Below are 15,315 nucleotides of genomic sequence, written 5' to 3'. Positions count from 1 at the left end.
CTAGATCCCAAGTATTATTCTGAGAACACTCCTGTTAAAGCTGAAATAGAGTGTCTGTCGTTCCTTGTGAATGCATGTCCGTTGGTCAGTGCCGTTGGCTATTCCCTCACCAACCTAGTTCTTGTCACTGTTTCAGATCTTCAGTGCCTGAACTCATCAGCTTTGTGGATATGATTTCCAATAACATCACCACAAAGAACAGCAATTGGACCAAAATACATGCAGATACATTATCATGAGAAATAGGCTGCAATTGTAAATACAACCAGGAACTAGGAATAGTGATCTAATTGCTGACCCAGCTCAGTGCTAAACTGGCTTCAGCTTTTCATAATCGGAGCTGAAATGCCATCAACCATTTCAGGATTGGACATGGATGTCGGTTGTCGTTCAGATTCTGCTGCAGCAGACCAGCAGTTGTGTAGGTGTATAACTGTGGCAATGTCCATTGGTCCACTAATTGCATTCACTCTTGTCTACTACATGTTTAGCTGAGCAGTTCTGCACAGTTCCATCAAGCTGCTGATGGAGTGTGTGCCTGACTGATGAATCTTGATATAAAAATTGCATTTATTTTATTGATAGCCATTTTATAGTGCTTGTCACTGTAGTATCTGAGCTCCCCGGCTTGTTCTTTCCACTTGCTCTGTATTATGGTGCGTTACAGAAGCACTTTTCAGTTTGAAGTGCCGCTGTACTCTGAAAAGTGTCAGAAATCAAATAGCACTCTGGAGCTTCACATTTATTCTCACTCCATGACGTAAATGTTAAACTTGCTCAGATGACAAGGGAAAAGGAATTGGTGTTGACTTCTTCCTGATTGCTCATGAAACTATATTATTTACTGTTGTGTGTCAAATAAGACATCCCCTGGAATTGGAAACCCCCTGCCACATAAAGACACCTTGGTTTCAGACAATACTTTATAATAATAGTGGAAAAACATCTGCATTGCTCAAAAGACACAACCAGATGCCTATCTAGTCTGAAATCTTCTTTTATTTATTTATTTATTTATTTTTGATCAAGTGCAGGCAGGTAACCCACTTAATGCTAATCTATCATAATTTTGACCAGGTCTGAATAATGCCCTTCCTGTTCAGATGGAAATACTAATGCAGACAACTGAAGTACGTGTGTGCACATATATTTTATGCAAACATCTATAAAGCATTTGTATTGTCCTTATTTTATCTAATGATATTTTTCACTGAACTTCCTGTAAATAAAAAACTAGAAAACTCTTTAAAAATTAAACCACCCATGTTGCAAACTTATTCTGAAGTCTTGGTGCCTAAGTACACCCTCTCTGGCTCATGCTTCACCAGTGAAGATTTCTGAAGCTAGAACTTGATTAATAATTCTGTTGATTGTTCATGAGCCAGCATAGACTCCAGCTTGCCGACTCACTCTCAGCTGTGTAGACATTATACTGTTAACAGGAGTAAAAAGTAGATGGAAATATATGTACATCACTAAAGCAAGAGGATGTGTCAAACACTTTGTAGTTTAGCTTCTTTATCCACATTAAATTACTTGAAGGATGCTGATACATGCCTTATCCATTGCAAAAAGCCTTTCTTACCATATGAAATTTCAGAAGCAAAATAATTGTGGCTTTCTTCCAAACAACAACCATGAGGCATTAAATCTGACAGTTGTTTCCTTAACACAACATTTTCTTTAATCCAGGAATGAAGGAGTAATCTAATAATAATAATGCATACCTTCAGTAAATACATTTTGAATTTATATTTTGCTTGTGGAAAAACCGCGTCATTGCCAGAAATACAGCTGATAAAGGCAGGTTTCCACTTTTTAAAAAGTCCCGGAGTTGTATCTTCTAGTACTACATATTCTTGGGGAATCAATAACTGGGCTTGGCAAAATTCGATTTCAATCCGCATTTGCTGGCAAACATCGATGTCAGATGACAGGCTGAAATTGTCCCAAAAACCGTTCAGTTGGTCAGGGCGGATGTGCCGCCTCCCCTCGGTACCTGCTGGGTGTCAGCAGCCTTGCAGCAGCACAGTGAGCCCTTTGCAGTCCTGCTGTCACTGGAGAGAGAGAGAGCGGGTCCAGGACAGCAGAGCTGCAGAGGGGTCCCTGTGCTACCACAGGGTGAGTGACACAAGGAGGTTGAGTTCCTGGCCACAGGGAAGCCACCCTGTTGCTGAATGGCTGCTGCCCAGGGACATCTCCAACACTCCTGGATGGTGAATGAAGCAGTGGGTTTGTGACCAGTGGGGTTGCAGAGAGCACCCTGTACTGCTGCAGGGTCGGTGACACCCAGTCCCTTCAGGCACAAGGTGTGGGGAAGGTTGCATTCCTGGCAGGGCAGAACAAAGACCCCTGGCCAGAGCTGTGAGGAGGCGGACGATTCCCTGGCTATGGGACAGGTCGCCCTACTGCTGACTGGCTCCATCCCTGAGCAGGAGACGTTCAACAGCAGGTTCCCCCCTCATTCCCCTGACTGCCAGGTGCTCATCATTCTCCTCTTATTCCTGGCTGGTGGCCTCTTCTCTGCCCCGCTAGGACTGCAGCCTACCCCCGTACCTTATGCCTGCAGGGAGCCCTCTGCATCCCCACTGTCACAGCCCCGCTTCCTCCCCAGCCAGGAGTGTGGAAGCCATCCCCAAGTAGAAACTGTTCAGCAGCACCCCCCGGCTGGGGTTCGTCATACTCCTCACAGTCTTGGTTGCGGTTTCTCTGCTCTGTGGGACCAGGACTGCAGCCTTTCCCGCATCTGCTGCCTCTGTGTCTTGGGCCCCTCAGTCATGAAGCAGCCTCCTCTCTCCACATCCCCTGTCAGTTCTGGGAGCCCCTTGCAGCCCTGCTTTTAGCCTCAACCCTCCCTCTCCCCACTTGAGTTTCCAGCAACTGTAAAAATAAAAATCAAAGAAAATTATTAAAAATAAAAATCAACATTAATCATCAAAATTTAAAAAAAAAAACCCAAAAATTAAATTCTGCCAAGCCTGAGTAGAATCCAGAGTAATTATTAAGCAACTGAATGTCAAAAGTGCTGTATGCAAATAGAGCATTTAGCTATCAGGAAAAAAATAATTGCTTTTAACAAAGGAATACAGAAAACCACAGCACACTCAGCACTTCATCTGGCTGACTAGGAAGTGAAATTGATTGGCTTTAAAAGACTCTCTTCTGTGGCAGTAAGGGACATGGAGAACTGTAAGGTGGTGACAAAAGTCTTGGATGCCTACATTTTTTAGTTGATTTCAATAAGGTATCGTTGATATGAATGAACTGAGGAAGCATGGTTTTGTGGTTATCACAGAAGTCAGAGCAACTGGGCTCACCTCCTGGCTTTGCAGAAGTGGGCAAGTCCGTTTACTGCTTTGTGCTTCAGGTTCCCCAAATGTAAAACTGAGAAGTTGCCTCACTTGTGCTGAGGATCACTTTACTAATGTTTATAACGTTCAGGAGTGCTTGTATTTCAAGCTTGAAATCAGTTGGATGTTTTGGATTCACTTCTAGCCCTGCCTCATTGATGTATAGTCAGTTCATATCAATGAAATGTCAGTTAGATTTTTTTTTTTTTTTTTTTTTTTTTTTTTTTTTTTAAAGTATTTAGGAAGAAAAAAATATCTGTTACTGCCTGGATTTCCAAGGCAAACATGCCTTATGAACTGATTTGTTGGTTTTAAATATAAGAATTACTCTGAACAATTTCTTCTATCCAAATGAGCCCCTCTTTATTTTGTTTTTTTTCATAGATGACTCCTAAATCTAAAAGGAAAAGCATCCACAGTAGAATGCTCCGGCCTGTATCTAGGGCTTTTGGTAAGTGGGTTTCTTTTTCCTTTTTCTTTTTATAATTTATTAAAACCACTTCCTTAAGTTCAGAAGTGAGAGAGGTGTTCTTTTATTCAGAAATGCAGAAGACTCTCACTCTGAACTCCCAATTTGTGGTCCAACAAACTTACTTTGTTTTTTTGACATTTCTATGGTGAGAGATTTCAGAAGTAAACTTTCATTGGCTATGGTCCAGCTTCTCACAAAAATGCTACAACCTCAAAGCAAAGGATGCCATTACTTTCTGCTTAAAATACCATATTAAGTCCTAATTAGGTTGTGATTGCTCTTAGAAATGGAATTTGACCTGGATAAAGCACTGGAAGAAGTACCTATCCATATAGAAGACCCGCCCTTCCTTTCCAGCAAACCAGACAAACGAACTTCTGGATTCATCTCAGAGCTGCCATCCGAGGAAGGGAAGAAACTGGAGCACTTTACAAAATTAAGGCCTAAAAGGAATAAAAAACAGCCCAGCCAAGCATCAGTGAGTAATCATTAAAAGACTGCTGAGGATCTAATTACTTGATAGTTTCTTACAATAAAGACTTAATCCCCCTTTTGCCAACCCCAAGCACTCAAAAAGCATGAGTCAGGCCTTCCCAAAATTATCAGATTGTCTTTAAAATCATTAGATTTAAAAAAACTTTTTTTTTATTTTTTTTGCCTCTGAGTTGTTCTTTTTGAGCCTTTCGGGTGGACTCGGGTCACTTTTTCAAGCTCTTCTCTGTGAATATGAGGGAGAAAATCTTACTTTGATTTTTAAGTGAAAGCTGAGATTCTCACGTAATCATATGACTCCAGGAAAAACACGAAAGATTGCGAGATGTGTGATAACATCCCAAGGCTTGGTGCCACTGATCCTTTTGCTACATAAAACCTGGGTAAATGGGCAGGAATTCCTGTCTCCAGCAGTTCTCAGTGGAACAATTTCATGACCTCTGCAGGCCCTTGTGTTCCCTGTACTCAAGAGCAGGGTTGAGCCAGTGGATCTGAATAATAACAGATCGCTCTCTATGCCATGACCTGCACCAAAAAAATAAAATCCACTGTGCAGCCACATCACGGGCTCCTGTGGAGCACAGTTAAACACACCTGTGCTGTGTCTGTGGTTCTTTTTAACTCAGTCAACAACTCCCATTCTGTTTTCTCTGTGGCGTGTGCATCCACAGGTATGTACAGACAGAATCTGCATCTAAAGCTATAGGGCTAGATTAGTGGTTCCCAACCTCATTGGCTTGAGGGCCACAAATATAATTTTTACAACCCTGAAGGGCCACTAGTCCCTGCCAGCAGCAACACCCACTCCCCCACTGCAGCCAGAGGGAAGGAGTTCAGGGAGGAGGATCTCCTGTCCCCTGGCTGCGGCAGGGAAACCGTGAGCTCCACCTGGGGCCCTAGGCAGTGGTTCCCTTCAACAGCTGGGGGGACAGGAGATGCTTCCCTCCATTTAGCTCCAGGAGGGACCCAGCGCCTAGGGACCCAGGGGGAGCACTTTGCCATGCTCCCTGCTACAGCCAGGGGGAGGAGAGTGCTGATCTCACGTCCCCTTGGCTGCAGTATGCTCTGCCTGGGTACTTAGGCAGTGGCTCCCTTCTGCAGCCAGTGGGCGGGGAGCTGCGGGCCACTCTGAAAGACCCCACGGGTTGGGAACCACTGGGCTAGATCCTTGAGGAGGGCAGAGATGGTGTTATACCATTTGTCAGCATCCCTTATCCAAGAGGCAGAGGGGGGCCGGTTTGCCTCCTGCTGCAACTTGGAGCAGCCGCATTGCTGCTCCAAATGATACTGGCTAGTAACAGGCTCCTGGAGGCTCTTCCTCTGGTCTGGGATTGCCAGAGTGGAAGGCACTGTGACCCTACCCCAGAAATACTCTCTGCACTGGGAAGGGCCAAGAGTGGATTATATAGAGTTTTATGCCCTGAGCCAAAAGAAACACTGGCCAGCTGTTTGGGTCTTTTTAAAGCCAACTTGCCATCTCTTTTGCACTGACAACAGTACAAAGGGGTCAGAGACTTAGCTGATCGACTGTAGTACAGAAATGCTGGCACTCTCCTTCCCCCTCCCCTCTCAATCTGTCATACAAAACTGAGTCATATTCTCCCACTTGCTAAACTTCCATCAGTCTTCTAAACTTATTTAATGTGTCTTGTGACATCTGGATAATTGAGGTTATCTGATACTGAGAACACACCTGCAGTTATGGAAAACTAATCACAGGCAGTATTTCCAGGCATCGTCAAGTCCCATTATCTTCTCCTTCCGTACTGAGATATGTTTTCAGAATTGAAAGACCCTGTGCAGGGGAAGAGAGCATGGATTGGGTTTTTAAATGCAGTGTTGCCTGGAACAGAAATGTGAAATGTAGAGTAGATAGTATCTTATACATGAAAAACTTTGATCACTGTGTATGAGGAACAAGAAAGTGTTATTCCTCATGGCAATGCAGTAACAGTGAAGCCACATTTGGATGATGGCATTTGTTTTTTCTTACTTTGCACAAACTCAAGGCGACTTGCAAAAAGGGGGGAGGGAATGTTTTGCTGCCCCTGTTTATTATTGTATGCTGTTTATTGGAAGGGTGGAGGAGGAGACACAACACACCTTTCAGGCATTCTTTCAAGAAAAGTGTGGTTTTCTGTTTACTGCTTGTTTGCCCCAGTTATAGCAGGAGTGTCAGTTCTGGGTTTCCCTGATTTTATTAGAAGACTCTGAAGCCTTGTGTGTGTAAACTGTTCCTACCCCTTAACTGAAAGTGTCAGAATGCTACATTTTTAACAAAAACCTCTTTTCTCCCAAGTTTTTTGGAGGCATTGTAGTTATAGGTGTTAACAAACAACAAGCCAACAAGTTTTAAACAGACTAAGTAAAAATCCATTCCTCTCTCTGTTACTCATCATTCAGTTTGTTGTGAAGTCCTATCCCACTGATTTTTCCAGTCCTGCATGGAGTTCAGAAAAGAGAACACCCGAATTTCTCTTTAGGAAAAAAAAATCATTATTTGTTTTTTACATTTTCCTTTCAGGCCACTTTCCTACATTATAAAGAAACAAAGAAGGATCACTTAAGGAAACTAAGACCATTTTCATTGCTGAATGTATTTTACATATTGGATGCAATTTTCTCAGCATCAGATGAGTAAAATATAAAATATGCAGGAATCAATCTGGTATTGCAGTATTTGAACAATTATTAGCTCTACAGTGTGCATCTGTAAGAACATTCTGTGCCTTGGTTATTTTGATGGTGATTAGGCTCTGTGGTTTGTACATTTTTAGTGATCCAGTCGGTGTATTCAGTGGAATTCTAGTTACCTCTTTTTCAGAATTACATCCCTGCCTCCTTCAGGAAATGTGCTTGGCTTTGATACTTAAATATTTGTTCTTATGCTCTGCAGAGTGTGTGTCAACATTAAATGGATTCTGACATCTGTTGAAGTCAATATCAAGATTTTTTGACCGATGAGATAAATATTTACATCAAGCGAGAACAAATATTGATGTTGACCAAAACCAGATGTCAATATATGCATTGTTACATACATTCTGATGTTTCCAATGAGACAAGTTCTTAGAAAAAGAACAGCTTTGGAAATCAGAGCAGTCATCACTGTGCTACTTTGAAAAAGATGTTTCACCTTATTTTAAAAAAAAAATCTGTTTAACTGTAAACAATGCAGTTTTCCAAAAGGACTTATGTTTTCAGATGAGGAAATAGAGTGCCACAGCAGAGGTAAATAAGAACTCTAATTACTGTCTTTGTAATCTAACAAGGTGAACAATAGGCTGATCACATGGCTCAGGAACCAGAAAGTTTGACGTATGTATCAATACATTAGGTCATGTTCAGACTGCTGTCTTATTTGGCTTAATAAGGAAGGGTTTGATATTAACAGGAATTATTCTCTCATACTCATAAGACGAGAATCTGTCCTGGGCCCCTTACAGGCACAGCACAGAACCTAGATCCCAGGTGCTTTATGCCACCCTTTGTACGTGTCAGATTCTGGGCTGCTCTGGGTGCTGGAGCATTTCTGGTGTAATTTAGATATCCTAGGGAGACCATCTAAGTTAGGGCACCCTCCTTGGGCTGCCTTATGGGTGGTAGCACTGCCAAGACATCTCCTATACTGGGGCCTTTGTGGGTCCTCTCTAAAGCCCCCTAAAGATGCTTTACACAGTGTCTAAACTGGCAACAGAAAGGGATCACGGAAGAGCAGCATACAAAGTCCAGGCCAGGAAGAGAATCCCTCCCATAATATTGAGTGTGTTTCATCCTCACAGAGCTGTACAAATGCTAACTCATCAGTGCAATACTCCTTTGAGATAGTTGGAAAATCACTCCCTCTGGTCTCTGGCATTAAGGTCTACTTTTCAAAGGTACAAAGAAGAGTTAGACCTCAGCTGTCAATGGAAATTAGTGCTGGATGCCTGAAGTTAGTCACCTAAATCTGGCACTCAGTTCAGAAGTCTGGGCCCAACATGCCTTGGCCAAGACCACAGAGACAGTCTGTTAGAGGCCTAATTAGTACACTAGAGTTCTGGCTCCTAACGTTGCGTTCTTCTTTAAGTTCTTGCTCATGTCAGTTCCACGCTAGGTGTGTGCGCGTCGCATGCACCATTGCTGGAGACTTTTACCTCAGTGGTATCTGTTGAGCCTGCTCTAGCGCCCTCTTGAGCCATGTGCTCATGCACTAGTATAAGGGATGCCACTGGCCATGCATCCTCACAATTCCTTCTTACCACCAGTGACGGTTGCTGGAACAACTCCTCTTGCTTCAGCAAGGCTTCTTAGTGGTTTTGTACTCTGTTTCATAGTTTGCTAGTTATAGTTTATAAGGTGTATATATTGTAGATAATGTTGTTTTAAATAGTTAGCCCTCTTCTTATCATTGAGGAGCTCTCCTCGCTCTCGGGGCTGGGCATGCCTCGGTTCCCAGGCTTCAAACATCGTGCCTCCTGTGGCAAGCCTATGCCCATTAGCGACCCACACTCCAGTTGTCTGAAGTGTTTAGGAGAAACCCCCATGAGAGACCGGTGTCCGATTTGTTGGTACTTTAAACCCCGCACAAAAAAGGACAGAGAGATAAGACTGAAGGCTATTCTAATGGAAACCTCAGACCGGCCTCAGAACCAAGCAGTTCACTTCTGCTCCGAGCAATTTGGCCTTGATTTGAAGTGCTCCTCTGGCACTGTTCACCATCTCCGGTGCTGAGGAAGAAGCACAAAAAGCAGCACACCAACAGAGGAAGCTCACCGGTGCAGGAGGAGGACAAACGGAGGAGTTACCTGTGTCAGGCCACTCCTCCACTCCCAGTCTCATGGTGGCTCCATCGACTTTGCCCGGAGCATTGAGTCTGGTGCGGGACCCTCTACCGACGTTCTGGAAGCCGCTGCTGCACCAGTGGATTGGCAGTACCGTAAACCCCAGCAGCCTTTGCAACAGCCATGGACTTATTGATGCTCCGGTTCCACCAGCTCCCATGGGACAGCCAGTGGCTCCTTCGACCATGATTAGGAGGGAGCATGGGACTCCAAGCTCCTTCCTGGCACTGGGCTCCCAGGGACCTTCTATGGGCAAGTCAATGCTGATACCATCTTCACGACCATCTCCGGTCTGTTGCCGGTCTCCAGATCCTCAGCACTGAATGGAGGCAGAGAGGGGTACCGCTCCACTGTGGTCACCTTGGGAGGACTCTTCATCTGAGTCCAAGGTGGAACCCTAAGTTCAACCAAAGGGCTTCCATTGGTACCCATCTTATGTTCTGCCAGACCTTGGAATGGGTCCTCCCGCCGCTGCCTGGCCAAGTGGACAGTGGTCTATACAGTGGCCCTACTGGAATCCTTGGGGTTTTCCCCGGTACCGGGTCCTCCCTCACACCAATCATACTTGGTGGCTTCTGAGAGGTGGGCTACTGCTCCTCCCCACTTGGTGTTGGACCCCGACTCTGGTATCAGTGTTCAGGATGTGGCTCCCATGGACATTATTGAGAAAGAGAAAGAAACCCCTCCTCCCATACAAGCCTCTTCCTCCTCCTCTCCAGACGAGGCCGTCTCAGGGCCAAGTAGTTCGCTTCCGCAGGATGACTTCAGGGCCCAGGAGCTTCTGAAGTGGATAGCAGCTAACCTGGGCTAGAGATTGAGGAGCTTAAAAAATCATCCCACAGCCTTATTGCCATTCTGGCTGCAGCAGCTCTTTCTAAAGTGGTCTTAGCCATTAATGAGGCTGTCATGGGACCCGTCAGGACCCAGTGGCAAACTCCTTCTTCTCTGTCCCCACCTCAAAAGGGGCTGAAAAGAAATAATATGTGGGAGCTCAGACCCCTGCAGATGTGGGTAGCTTCAGTTTGCTCCCTGAACAGACACCAGTTGGACTCCATGCACACCGTTCCATCCCTGATCCTCACCTCCCTCGACTGGTGGAAGGAACCAAGGTCAGTAATTATGGGAGTCCCCTTTGTGTGTCCCTCTCCTTTCCTCCCGCCCAAGACATCAGTGTTCCTTGTCTCAGAAGCATCAGACCTAGGCTGGGGCACCCACCTCGACAGCCTCAGGACTCGGGGCCTGTGGTCCTAGGAAGTACTCTCCCTGCACATAAATATGTTCCAGTTAGCCTGCTTGGTTTTCCTTCCTCAGATCTCAGGCAAGGGAATGCAAATTCTGACAGATAACACTGCAGCCAAGTTCTAGATCAACAAGCAGGGAAGAGCTTGATCCTCCCCCCTGTGTCAAGAGGCCGTCCATCTATGGGACTTCTACATGAAGCACTCCATCCACCTCAAGGCTTCACACACACCTAATGTGAAATGGACATGAGCAACACATCTCGAAGAACAACAGTTATGGAAGCTTAGTCACTTTTTTCAGACCACTAGAAAATAACACATCTCTCTAAACTAGATGATTAACAGCGGACAAAAGATTGCCTCTTCAGATATAAATACACAGATTAGAACTTCCAATTTGAAAAACTGCTAACAAAAAACAGTGTGTGTGTATACTAGATAACTGCTCTTTTTACTAGGCCTGTCAATTAATCGCAGTTAACTCAAACAATGAATGCAAAACAAATTAACTAGATTAAAAAACTAGTTGTGATTAATCACTGTTTTAATCACACTGTTAAACAATAATAGAATGCCAATTTTAAATGTATTATAAATATTTTTGGATGTTTTTCTACATTTTCAAATATATGGATTTCAATTACAACACAGAATACAGAGGGAACAGTGCTCATTTTATATTATTTTTATTACAAATATTTTCACTGTAAAAAAGATAAAAATAGTATTTTTCAGGTCACCTCATACAAGTACCTTAGTGCAGCCTCTTTATCGTGAAAGTGCAACATAGGCATGTACAATTTTTTTTTTTACATAACTGCACTTAAAAACAAAACAGTGTAAAACCTTAGAGCCTACAAGTCCCCATAGTCCTACTTCCTGTTCAGCCAATAGCTAAGACAAGCAAGTTTGTTTACATTTATGGGAGATAATGCTGCCCACTTCTGACTTACAATGTCACCTGAAAGTGAGAACAGGTCTTGGCATGGCACTGTTGTAGCCGGCATTGCATGGTGTTTAGGTGCCAGATATGCTAAACATTTGTATCCCCCTTCATGCTTCGACTTGTAGATTGTACTATCTTTTTTACAGTGCAAATATTTGTAATAAGGGCAGTCAATCGCAGTTAACGCATGCGACTAACTTAAAACAAATGAACTTTTTTTTTAACGAGCGTTAATCATACAACAAGGCGCCATGCCCATGAGGACACCACTGCATGCCTGCCCTGGGCAGGGGTTCTCCTCCTCCCACCCTGCTACACTGCTGCTCCCGCCCTCCTCTTCCCACAGTGGAGCTACTGCTGGCCAAACTGCTCTGTACAGCAGAGCAGGGGTGGAAGAAGGGGGCAGGGAGGCTAATGTCCCTCTCCCTACCTTATGTATCCAACAGAGGGAGCCTCTCTCTGCTGGCTCAGGAATGAGTGCTGCCCACAGCAGCTGCTGCTGGCTGAAAAAACCATTCAGGCTCTGGAGTGCTCTGCTTAAAGAGACAGCACTCCTCCAACACACAAACACACACACACTCACTCTTCCCCCAACACCAAAAATATTGAAATAAATGGTATTCTGTTATTGTTTAACAGGATGATTAAAATTGCAATTAACCACATTTTTGGTAACCATTATTTTTTGTAGTCTCGCAATTAATTACAATGAAGTTTTAATCGTTGGACAGCCCTATTTTTTACACAATGTAAAGGCATTTGAGCTTTGGCCTTGTTGAAATTATTAATAATATTGGAAATTATTAATGTGGTAAAGCACCAGACACTAATTTAACCATAAATTCCTGTATTAAATCCAAAAGTCAAATATCTATATCATTGCTCTAAATATGCCTGAAAATCAATTTACTAACTCCAAACAGTAACAAAACATGTATAAGCATTTGATCCAGATACTTACAAATGGGCTAAACCCAGGGTTGCTTAGATTTATATTAGTCAGCTCCAGTGTGGTCAGGCAGGTATTAGCAATGAACTTTTTAAAAGTTTTACTTTTTCAAATCCTTTAACAAACAAGCGATGCTATTGCCAATTACTGACTTGAACTAACCAATTGGAGATAGTTCACTCTTATTTCCAGTCTTAATCCAGGGAAGATTTACAACCTCCTTTTTTCCCAAGGACTTTCCTCCCCTCCTTCTTGCTGACCAACTGTTTTTTCCATTTCACTTAGGTTCACAAAGGTTTTAACACTGGCGTGTGATTTGGGAAGGACCATGTTGGCTCATTTTAAAACAGATTCTCTTAAAATGATCTACAATCACCCCTATTAGTCAGAGGCCTTCATTGTAGAAGCCTTCCCTTATCTCATTAGTTAATCTTTTGAACCAGACATCCTCCCTTCTTCATTCCTTGTGGTCTTATAACTTATTATTTTCAGGCCCTGACTAGCAAGTAAAAGGAAGGCCTTTTCTTTACAACATATATATTTCCTTAAAAAAGCATAAGATAACTCTAACTCCTTAATTTCATATTTATCCTACAGGCCTTGTGCCTTATAGCGTCTTTGAAAAGTGAGTTTTCTTACTGCCATGTTGTGTTGCTTATGTTTTGACTAGTCCCTTATAACTGACCTCAGCAAATCAAGAGTCAGGAAAAGTGTTCTCTGAATAGTATTTACCAACAGGCACTCAGCTTTAATGATGTTGTGACCTGTAACTAACAGCATTATGTTGAGAATGTAACATATGAGAGAATGTTTTATCAGGTGTGTGGGGCAACACCTCAAGAAGGAGAACAGAATGGCCTCATGGGTAGAGTGGATGAAGGTGTTGATGAATTTTTCACCAAGAAAGTGACAAAAATGGATTCAAAGTAAGTTCAGATCCTCTAATGAGTCAAAGTAAAGTCCATGCATTCTTATTGATCGTTTGTGAGGGTGGAATATTTATGGTTAACACATTGTATTTGACTTCTTTGTCTACTATTCAAATCTCCAATTTGCATAGCTACTGTCAAAACCAGAATATATCTTAATAGTCCAGTATGTCAGTGTATCAGTGAATTTGATTACTTTCACTTTAAAAAGCTTACTTTGAAATAAATTGCTTTTAATATACGCTATGAACCAGATTATCAGCTGATGTATATTAGCATAACTCCACTGACTTCATCATACCCTTAAGTGGAGCTCATTATGACTTTGCTGGAGCTATCCCAATTTACATTGGCTGAGGATCTGGCCCTGTATCTTTAATGTGTGTGTTTAGTTAAGACTGTTGTCCTCCACAAATGATATTGATATTTATTGATAAATATAAATTAAATACTTGTTTTACAATATTGTAATGCTCCATGACTATGTGTCTGACTCAGTCCAAAAGGTTTGCTTGTACATCTTACATAGCAAGATACATAGCAACAAATCCAGCCTACAAGGGTGTAGGTAAACTAGATATATACTTTATACAACCAAGAAGTAAAGTGTTCTGATTTCTTTAGTATGAACACACAAACAAAAGGTACTTCTAGACTACCTAAAGTGATCTGTTATTTGTTATATTGGACATTGACAAAATAAAAGTAAAATGTTAAGTAAATAGTAAGTGGAAATTGGTAAATGGTTGAGGGAGAGGGGGAACGGAAGTGCTAAAATGAAATGTAAATGATGAATACCAGAAATGACAAACAGATGGCAGTAATTCGCGGTTGCAAATACAAAATCATACGTGACACACAGTAAGTAGCTGTGAAATCACGTTAGCTAAAAAACGTGTTTTGAAAAACTGACACGGGATTACAGGATTTTTGTACAAATGATGTGTACCGTTAGAATTCTCTCGTGTGATGTCATTTCATGAAGGGCAGCAACGTACTGATTTTTCAAGGCAAGCATTAGCTATTGTACAGGTTGCCATCTCAAGTACCACTCTCCCTGAAAAGCTGTGTGTTGGGTGGAGCAGGGAGCATGGCTGCTCAGAACTGCATTGGTTGTTGGTGGCAAGAGTTCTGGAGCTCTAAAAGGGGCAGTTCCCCAAAAGCTGTGTTTTCTCCAGTACCTGGGTGAGAGCCATGCAGGTCATCATGCAGTAGCTACAAGCTACTGCTGGGGATACTCTTCAAAGAGCAGGCACCTTGAAATTATGTTTCGAGGAATCACTGAATTAAAGCACTCTGGTGCGACGTGCAGTTTAGGGGCGGGAACATCCAGGCCAGAGGTGTCCCTAAAAATAAATGAATGAAACATGTGCACTAGGGGCCTGCCTGCCTGCCTGCCTGCCTCTGTGGCACTATGAGTAATGCTAGCCCTACAGTTCTTAGTGACTTTAATAGAGTTTGGTCAATAGCATCAATCATACTAACCAATCTCTCATTTATAAACATTGGATAATATTTGGGCACAGAGCAACTTACTGATGATGCAAATGGTTAGCTTTGCCCAGGAGAAATCATCTGAAACTATTAAAAACAGGTATTTTTCCAGGAAAAACCAGAGACTATATGAAAATTTGTCTGTCTGTCTGTTTTATTAGGAGATCGTCAATGAAACGTTCAGACATTAATGAGTCCAGTGAAGTGGGTGATGAAAGGAAAAAAAGAGATGCTCGGAAAAGTGGGTTTCTCAACTTAATCAAATCTAGATCCAAATCTGAACGTCCTCAGACTGTATTGGTGGCAGAAGAGCCCTCATCTCCCAAGGGCGCTGTCAAAAGTCCAGCTGTGGACACTACTAAGAAGGAGCTAAAACCAGCTGAACAGAATGGCAGTGCAGAGCGAGCCGAGGAACTAAAAACACCAGACTCTGTAGAGGAGATTCAGCCAGAGGATGCTGCAAGAGCTGAGAGGGGTGACAACAAAGGCAGCCCCCAGGGAGGGCGTAGGTATGGAGTGCAAGTAATGGGCAGTGGACTCCTGGCAGAAATGAAAGCCAAGCAGGAAAGAAGAGCAGCCTCTTCACAGAAGGTGAGGATATCTTATTTTTGATTTGTGG

At 42.9% G+C, this 15,315-nt stretch overlaps 1 protein-coding gene across 2 annotated transcripts in view; it reads left to right on the top strand.

The window, feature by feature from the left end:
• CARMIL1 (capping protein regulator and myosin 1 linker 1) overlaps positions 1–15,315 on the top strand; it is a 230,025-nt gene that overhangs the window by 195,719 nt on the left and 18,991 nt on the right. For both annotated transcript variants that reach the window (XM_067537570.1, XM_067537568.1), the window contains exons 30-33: positions 3,735–3,801; positions 4,107–4,300; positions 13,093–13,199; positions 14,858–15,287. In XM_067537570.1, the coding sequence (XP_067393671.1) occupies positions 3,735–3,801; positions 4,107–4,300; positions 13,093–13,199; positions 14,858–15,287 (798 nt within the window). The remainder of the gene's footprint in view (positions 1–3,734; positions 3,802–4,106; positions 4,301–13,092; positions 13,200–14,857; positions 15,288–15,315) is intronic.

Source organism: Emydura macquarii, unplaced genomic scaffold (assembly GCF_026122565.2).
Source record: "Emydura macquarii macquarii isolate MOO-44397 ecotype Brisbane River unplaced genomic scaffold, CSIRO-AGI_Emac_v2 contig_431, whole genome shotgun sequence".
NCBI lineage: Eukaryota > Metazoa > Chordata > Testudines > Chelidae > Emydura > Emydura macquarii.
The sequence above is the reverse complement of the archived record's forward strand: the minus strand, read 5'-3'. Positions and strand labels throughout refer to the sequence as shown.